The sequence below is a fragment of the Acanthisitta chloris genome, unplaced genomic scaffold (assembly GCF_000695815.1).
Source record: "Acanthisitta chloris isolate BGI_N310 unplaced genomic scaffold, ASM69581v1 scaffold6037, whole genome shotgun sequence".
NCBI lineage: Eukaryota > Metazoa > Chordata > Aves > Passeriformes > Acanthisittidae > Acanthisitta > Acanthisitta chloris.
In genome coordinates this window covers 9,780-19,179 of record NW_008683073.1, presented here as the reverse complement: position 1 = coordinate 19,179, position 9,400 = coordinate 9,780, and the positions used below count along the sequence as shown (strand labels likewise).

Genomic DNA, 9,400 nt, shown 5'->3' with positions numbered 1-9,400 from the left:
TATTTCTTTGCATTCTTCCACTCCTTCAAGACAAAGTTCTGGAGACAATGAACTTGGATGTGCCTATCCCTGAATGCCTTGTTACCACATATTCTGAAGAGAAAGGACTCCTTTGATTGCAGAATTTTTCTCCACTCAGACATTACTTACTAAGTACATTAGCTCTGCTGTATGTTTTCTCAATGTAAGTCCTTTAACACCCACTTCCATGCACAATCTGCACCACACCTGGGTTGCTTGTTTCATGCCTCCTGCTCTAAGGAAAAACAAGCCTCTTTCCACCCCAACCAGTGAAAATCCAAACCAACTACACATTGCTTGATTCCACATCCAATCCATTATCTCATCTTTTCTACAGGATAGGAGTGGAGTTGTACCTAAGACTCCGCAGTATTCCTTCTGGAAAACAGCTCTCCATAGCCAAAGCACACTGCCTTAACACACAAGAAATTACCATAAAAATTGTCTGTGTCAATTTTTTTAAGTTGTTCCGAGACCAGCAAATGATAAGGGGTAAGGGAGGAGAATGTACCTAAATTGAAGGCGGCTAAAGTGCTTACACAATCAGAGGATAACCAACAAATGCTTAAGAAATGCTTAAAGAAAGGTATGAGAGAGTTCCATTCCAATACATAAAATCAGTGTCAGTCCCACACCACCACTGAGATCTCACCTCTCCCACGGACACGTTTCCCACGGTCTGAAGGCCTGTCTCCTTGATTGTTGTCCACTCCATTCTCTTCAGCTCTAACTGTGGAGAGAGGACAGCTTAAGAGTTGTTTTATAGACTTGTACATGAGACAATATAGCCATCAGCTTAACCTGAGCTCCAAACAAAAGAAAGGATTTCCAAGTGGGCTGGTTGACAGATCTCAGTAAACCCTCTTCTTTGGGAGCCAAGCTTCAAGCAAGTTATGTTTACTCGGTACTGGACAGTTAGGAAGCAAAACATCTAATAAGAAGGACATGTCCCTCAGAGGACACACATCTATAAATGCTGTGCTTTTACAGCCTATGCTATTTAATTAATTATGGCCTCACCTCTTTAATGGGGCAGGAAATACAGCTGCCTCATACTAGGTTTCCTTGATAATGCACTAGTTGACAACAGTGAAAGAATAAGGGACAACCAAGAACACCAGCTCTTCTCCTGTCTGCCCATACCACATCCCTGTACAACCAGGGAAACTTAAAAGACTTCTCCTCTGTATTTAAAGCAGTGGGATAACAACTGAGTGAAGGTGAGGGATTAGAAAAGCACTGCAACTAACTATTTTGTGGAAGACTGCTGAGGAGGTACTCTAAAATATAGCTGGCTCCTTGAAGGGGCAGGAAAAAAAAAAAGCCTGGCCACATAAAACACTGCTGAGATTTTGTACTGTACAGCTTCTCCTAAAGGCAGCAACAAAACCACCAATGCTTGGACATAAAGTTGGGAAGAAAATACCGAGATCTGGTAACCATCTAAAACATCTTTAATTCCAGTTAACAGAAAGAGACAAGCAGTATCTGCCTGATAAAAATTTTTCCCCTCACTTTCATTCTTGGGTCTAATTTCAACTTTTCTAAGCATAGCGAGAAGCTTTAGTAATATTTTTTCTCACCTTGACATTATTCTGTCCTACAAGGATTCACAACTTCTACACTGGCACAATATTTGAATAAATTCCAATTATGAATTAGATGAGTTGGCTAATATTCTATTTCTCCTGCTTTCAAGTGGAGAGCTAAACATACTGTACTCATTCTGATTTCTTTTCTCATCAGTGTACAGCCCACACAGGCATGTACATAGCTCTGAATGTTAACAAAACTCATAGAGATAAAAGCAACATGTATAGAGTGGTGGTCTAACGTGACTCTATCTAACTTTGAAACATCAGTTTGCTTTTGTAAAACTGTAGCAAAGGTTTAAATGCTTCAATTAACAACAAATTTTCTCTGGTGTAGAAATCCAACTGTGACTGATCTATATGGGGAAATATATGCCAGAGATTAATAATCCTCCCAGTGTTTTCATTCCCCTTATGAGAAGATCTTCAGGTTCTCCCACTCATAAAACGAGATGGAGTCAAAGCTGGATCATATTTTCATTAGAAGAAACAAAAAAGTGTATCATCCGTGCAGCAATATACTTGCTTTAAGCAGTTTTACAAAAGAGTCAATTTTAAAACTTACGTGAAGAACAGCCAATTTGTACAAGATCAATTAATCAAATAAAAACAGAGACTTAAATTGAGTGCCTCTGAGCAAGTATAGACCATTCCAAAACCAAGTCACACAGACAGATCAAGCATACCTGTCGCACAAACAAGTTATGATCCTTTCAACACTCAACTACAGACAGATGGACTTGCCTCCATTAAGCACACACACTTAACTCAGTTCGAATTGCAAGAAAAGTGTTTTCAAATTAACCCCTATACGTACACTCTCGGCCACGGCTGCCTCCTCTTCCCCGTCTGTTGGAAGTTCCCCGTCCACGACTCACTTCTCTGTCCCCTCGTTTCTCTCTGTTCTCTCTGTTTTCTGAACCTTCCTTTCCAAGGCTTTTCTTCTTTCCCCCTACAGTCTCCCAAGAAGTCTATTTGGGTAGAAGAGAATTAAACACAAAAGTCAAAAAGGAAGAGACAGCTCTCAACACACACTTCCACTTCACACCCCACCAGGTCATGGAAAAAACCCAGGTATTTGCATAATGTCACATATGTAATACTCTGCAAACAACACTGATATAAATGAAAACGCAGGCTGTATTTTTGCTAAGGGATGAGAAAGAAACATATTTTAGAAGTTAAACTCTGAAAGGTAATGTGAGAATCCCCAGTATTTCTAACTATAATGGACATTTACTAGTTGAAGGAAGCCTGGATACGACTGTAATGAAGAACATCCACAAAGCAAGTAACAGTTTCCATCTAAACTACATCCATAAATCCTGCAAAGGAGCATGTATAGATCTATCTTTTTCTCCCAAGGAAATAACAAAAGATTGATGAGAACAAGTATGTGGCCTAAGAGAAAAGAAAAGCCCACAACAAAACAGAAAAAAAGAAAAATGCTATCCAGACATACTAGACTTTAAGCACCAAAAAAACCCAAAAAAAAAACCACCCACAAACAAGCAAACAAACAAACCAACAAAAAAAAAAAAAAAAAAAAAAAAAAACAAACCAAAAAAAAAAAAACAAACCACAAAACAAAAAAACCACAAAAAAAAAGGCAGAAAAACAACCTGGAAAAGCTGGGGGCACGATAAGTCAAACCATCTACTCTTAACAGCCACATATCAAACATAGCAAAATACAGGAAAACCTGTGTCTAAACCACACAATGGAAAGAGGTCCAAACATTAGGCTTCTGTTTTAATATGAAACTCTACCTTTAAAATAAATTCAAGGATCATATTGACTCCATTGGAATATCTGTAGGAGTCGCAAATAAAATGACTACAACACTTGCCAAGAATAGCTCAGCAACTCATATATTATGCAATTGCATGGTTAGGCTACTGAGCCATAGCTGTAAAGCAAGGAAGAACGTATTATTTGCAAGCCATTAAGACAGCAGATAGGTTTACATGTATGTCCCTATCTCTAGGAGCTTACAGCCCAGGTAAGGTATTTATGCATTTGCATATGCAAATAAGGTGCCATCAGTTGTGAAGCACTGAAGTCATACATGACCTCTGACAGGCATCTGCATCAAAAGGTTGTCTATCAGTAATTTTAGGTCCTGTCTTCTCTCCTCTCAATTCTGACAACAGCAACTCAGCAACCCTCTCATGGCAGAACATGACCAGTTAGTCCAAGCTGCCTAGAACTTAGGAGACCAATGCTATGAAGAAAGCAGGTAACAAAGCGGTTTGCAAGTACAAACCCAATGTTGCAGAGTCTCTCTTAGAGAATAAGGACCAAGAGAATAGCTACTCTCTCGGTTTTTAGCATGGTATAGATGAAAAAGAAGGCTGAAATTACACTTCAATTGCATCTGCACTGCAGAAGGCTACACTGCCACGCACCACCTTGGGTGACGCACAGGCAACAACAATCAGAAGTACAAAACTACGTTTGAGCACCACCAAATTATCTGTGAATCAGAAAACTGTTTCCTCCAGTAACAACCATGTGGCTTCCCCTGACATAGCCAGAGTAACTGCATTACACACTGAAAGACTCCTAGAGCTTTGGGGACCTCGCTGGAGGAAAAAACCTGCACTGACAAGTGGAGAGCCAAGTCTATACAGTTCAGAATGCACTACCATTTCACTGATGGGCATGGTGCCAAAACATCTTCGATCATTTTAGGAAATAACCAAAACTGGATAAGGGTGCAAAGATGAAGAGGATGCAGCCTCTCCTGAGGAGGTTTTACTTGACCTGGGAAGGATCAGTAAAAAGACAACTATGAAAGCATCAGATCCATGCTTTCTCACAATACAATTTTAAGGAAAGCCTTCAGAAGTCAGGCATGTCCTTTAATATACAGGATAGTGCTAGCTCTGGGCATGGGCATCCATCACAGACTATCAAAGCTGTCTCATTACATAAGGGAGGTAACTGACTACCATTTCATTGACGATGCCTGAGGCAATCTATATGACAGTTGTGGGCCTGACCATAGAAAATATGTAACAGAAGTCTTCTTGCTGCCCTGTTCTCAGATGGAAAGAATAATAATCTGAAAGGTCTCCTTTGCTCTCTTCCAAGGTTTAGCAAGTAGAACATGGGCATAAAATGGATCTTATGTCTGTAGGAAGTTAAAGAATACAAGTCTTGGGCAAAGGAACATATCCTTCTCTACTCTCATCCACAAGACTCTTATCTAGCCAAAGCCAGACTGTCACAACTGCTGCAAACTGTAAGTCTTCATATAGGCTGTTACACAGCATAAAACCTTAAAGATCACAGCATTAAAACCAAGCCGAAAAAAAAAAAGAGAGACATAGGCAAAACTGGCTGACTACCAAATAAATTATAAACAGACATTCCAGTGATCACTCCTTGCTCTTCTGATTCCTCCAGTTGGATAGACATCTTCGAAATGAGGCTTAAAACAACTTCTAGTGCATCAAAGCACAGTTAAACTAGAAAAAGAGATTTAGGAATCTGCATTCAGAACCAGTAATACCTCAGCTTACAACTTTACATGAAATCCATGGTTAAACTGTTCTCAAATATAATAGCATTAAAACAAACCCTTCCATTTGGAGGCCCACAAACTTCCATAAAGAATAAATTTCTTCACATCCTTCAGTAAATACTCCTTCCTCCTTGAGCCCTTTAAGTTCTCTATTTGTTTCTAAGTTGCACTTTGTCCACAGAGAGTAGTGGGTTCAGGGGGACTTGTTAAAAGAGCAGAACATATCAATTTCTCTTCTAGCTGATAAATGAATTCAGAAAGTTTTTTCAAAGACATGATCATTTACAACAACTTGCTAAAGTATGAAAGCATTTCACATTCTCTATGAACCAGAAAACTACTTTCAACTAAAATACAGCAAATATCAGAAGTCCAAGAGAGCGCAAAACTGGCGCATTACCCAGACAGATTTCATCACAGGAACATGCTCTTTTCTACTACCAATTTGCCTGCTAGCTCAGTATTATATACTTCTGTGTTTTAGAAGACCTCACCTCTGATCTAGGAAAAGGGGATAGAGAAGGAAGTCCCCACAATCAGAATGGTGTGTCCTAGATTTAGGGCGGGAGAGGAGCAAGTTTCCTTATTAACAATAAACCAGAGTACACATCCTGACAAACCACAGGAAATACTGAATGTTCAGCATCAAGAAAGGAAGTCCAGGTTTCTTTCCCAATTTAGATGAGACAGAATCTAGTTTACTGTCTTGGACAAACTGTAAGAAGTCCCTCCAGCAAAAACTTCAACTGCAGTAAGATATATTTTCCTGGTTATCTCTTGGGATGAAAAGTTGCTCCATGCAACATCCTAAGCTACATTATTTGTTGCTATATACAAATTGTTTAGACTCCTCTTTCTATTTTTAAATTAAGTCATGCAAATGAGCAACACAGTAAAAGAAGGAACTACTTGCTGCATCCTCTTCCACCATTAGCAGCATTGTGAGTGCAACTTTCAGATGTGAAAATCTCCTCCAACTTCAACATCGACAACGCACACCTACAGAAGCTGCACGACTTAAAGCATCTCCTTGCCCTTTAAGTTTATAAAGGCTGACCTTCGTGACAAACAGGCCTCAGGGCTTCAGAGGTGCTACACAATAGCTACAAAAATCTCAGCAAGGAACAGGCCTGTGTCTGAGGCAACAGTGAGTTCTGCTCCTCAGTTAAAAAATCTGCTGCATGCAAATCAAAGCAGAGGATGCTGCAAGAGACCAGCTGAACACCCACAACATTTTCCAGATTCAGCCTACTCCAGGGTATGCATGCAGTACAGAAGCTGCTCCAGCCTTCGTTTCCTTGAAAAGAATCTGAATGGAGACATGGAAATCCAAAGTTTCCGAAACACAAGCTTCCCGATCAGCTCTGAGAAGTCAAAACCACAGCAAATAGGAGAGGTTTAACAAGGAAGTAAAACCTTACCGTATCTGAACTTCCTTCCAGCAGTATGTTGATTGCTCTGTTCACATCCCCATTACAATCATGTAGTGCCACTATGCACTCATCCTGGTTTTTCCCCGTCACTTCCATAAGCTGGCAGTGAAAGTCAGACATGTTAAAATACCAACATTATCATAAGGAAAAAATAAGAGTTAGTACCACCACAGATTCTAAGGTAGTACACAGCTACAATGTCAGAGTAAACTAAAATCCTGAATAAAGGAAAGTGCATTTTACAGATCTGCTTGGGATTCAAAAGAGAGACAGGAGGAAGCACAAGTTAATCAGTAATCATCAAAGCACTTTCACACCTTTTCTTTTTTCCTGTATGCTTCCAGCAAATATTGTCAATGCAGACAGAGCAGCATATGAGGGTAAAAACGTAAATAACCAGCATAGTTCCAGTATCCTCCTCTCTCCCTCCCCACCAAACATGTGCCTCTTTATCCCACTGTGAGAACAGGCATAAGGTAAGACGTTGCAGAGAACGCACCCATCTGGAAAAACATCTAGACTACGAAATAGGTTATTCTTCAGCCAGATTAGCTCCCTCGACCCATTTCAGCATAAGGTCACATAAAAGGCATCATAAGTGATTGTTGACTAAGGAGACCCATATCTGAATAATGCTCCATGGATCTGTGGGGCATAACTTGAGGAGTCTGGGACAGAAATAATCAGTCTGTCATGGGCCATCCAGCAACTTCACTCGAAGAACAAAACCTGCGTGTGCTAGAAATACATAGGCAGGATGTAAAACATCGGAGATCTCCTGTGCAGAACTTAATTCTTCTCCTTCCCACCAGCACAGCTACAAGCACTATTCATGAGGGTCCTTTGGCTTCATGAAGTATAAGACTTCATTTTAGGCACAGCAACACAACCAGTTTGTAAGAACAACAAAAAGCACTTAAAAATGCTTCAGAGATGGTTTTACAAAGGAAAAGGATTCAATAAATCTGCTCCTCTGTCGCACTAATGCATTTAAACTAATACTTCTTGTGGGCGTGCTCCCATATTCTTTGTGAGTTGTGATGTGTTTCCTAGGACAAAATCACCAATACCCACAGCAGAACAGGGACTCAGATTGTCAGCACCGCTTCAATTAATGGTCTCAGCTATACCTGGGCAATGGAAGCTTGAGCATCCAACACACAGAACTCAGCGTGGTAGAGAAAATGATGGGAGATTTATTAACATGGTATAATTCTATAATTTTAATGCATGCACAGATCTATGAGGTCAGATTATTTATTTTTTAAATTAACACCTTGATCCACCTTTAAGCTATGATTAGATTTTTACTTTTCCTGAAAAACACCCAAGACACTAGCAAACTCCATTTATACAGGTGACAATTTTCTCATGTACATGTACATGTGGACAAGCTGAATGTACTCTTTATTATGACAATCATTAAGCATCAGAACCATACTAGAGACACACAGTATCGAGAAGACATCAGCACAAATGAGTTTTGGCTTAAAGGCTTGTCTAAAAAAGGAAAATACACTGATGTAACTATATAGTCAGAGGTATATTACCACACAATTTCTTGTAAACAGACTTTACAGTGCAATAAGAACATCTTTCACTAGTTAAACTTACATCCTTCTGAAAAAGGTTTCATCTAAATCAGAAATAGATGCTCTAGCTCCAAAATGTAAGCCAGGCTTAGAGCACCTTATTGCAGGGCAAAACAATTCTGTACCATAAGAAACATACTTGTTTCACTTTATCTTCAAAATCTGCGTCATTCTTATCGTAGATCATCTGAGCAAGGCGAATCTGTTCCGCTGTTGCCTGAGAAAAGAGAACATTCAATAAAGCACACAAAAGCTAACTATATTTTTTTAAGTATATCCTAGTGTCATGTTGGTTTTTTCCTCCAGATTCTCAAAAAGAACAGAGATGCTATGGGGAAGGGAGTAATATCATCTTGATATCCATTTTATAGCTTAAAAAGTTATCTGGGACAGTAGAAATCTCAACACATTCTAATCTGCTTGAAACACAGTTAAAGGTCACCACATTGACGAAACAACCATATAATTATAGAGAATATACTGCAGAAGACTACATTTCAGTATTAATGCTTTTAATTCTTAGTATCTGCCACTCCAGACTTAAAGGGTTTTATCACAACAAATTGGCAATGTTATTTCTAAATTAACCACATCTCTGACAATTCCTGCTCACATCACCTTCCACGACTCTCCTAACAACAACCTGACTCTGTACTTTTATGAGCACTTAAAGACACTGAGTCATGCCTCAAGATTTTGCCCACGAACAGCTGCACTTATTTCATTGATAAGCAAATATTGGACTCTGAAAACTGCTAAACTAAGTTGTTATTGATGAAGTATCTGGTGCTTCTGTAACATTTCTGGACCACAAATCCATGCTGGCAACTTCTGCAAAAACTGAAAAGAGTAAAATGGATGGATGCAGTCAAGTGCCATAAAACTGAACAGACAACGGCTGCCCCAGAGAGAAGCAACACAGATGTCACATTGCACAGGACACTCTCCAGACTGTGGCATTTGCAGCTTACTTGCACTGCACTCCTGTGAAAACACCAAAGGTAAGTGTAAGCTGCATGATCCTGGACCTCATTTGATTTCTGCTCAAACAAAAGCCGTTAGCATCTCATGCTACAGAAGGCTGATACTGAAGAGAGCCAGCGTTGGGAACGGGAAAGTTCTGCGCGGGGAAGTAAGTGGCCGACTCCGTGTGGGTGATACAGCAAGCTCCATCTTTATTGTCCAACAGGCTCTTTCTTACACAGTGCAGGACAGGCATATAACTATCAATCA

At 39.7% G+C, this 9,400-nt stretch overlaps 1 protein-coding gene across 1 annotated transcript in view; it reads right to left on the bottom strand.

The window, feature by feature from the left end:
• The window catches only part of UBAP2 (ubiquitin associated protein 2), a gene marked incomplete at its 3' end in the record, with an annotated part of 52,109 nt that overhangs the window by 39,187 nt on the left and 3,522 nt on the right, over positions 1-9,400 (bottom strand). Inside the window, exons 2-5 of the mRNA XM_009078767.1 lie at positions 8,307-8,384; positions 6,564-6,674; positions 2,431-2,584; positions 674-751 (exon numbers count right to left, since the gene is read on the bottom strand). Of these exons, the coding sequence (XP_009077015.1) occupies positions 674-751; positions 2,431-2,584; positions 6,564-6,674; positions 8,307-8,384 (421 nt within the window). The remainder of the gene's footprint in view (positions 1-673; positions 752-2,430; positions 2,585-6,563; positions 6,675-8,306; positions 8,385-9,400) is intronic.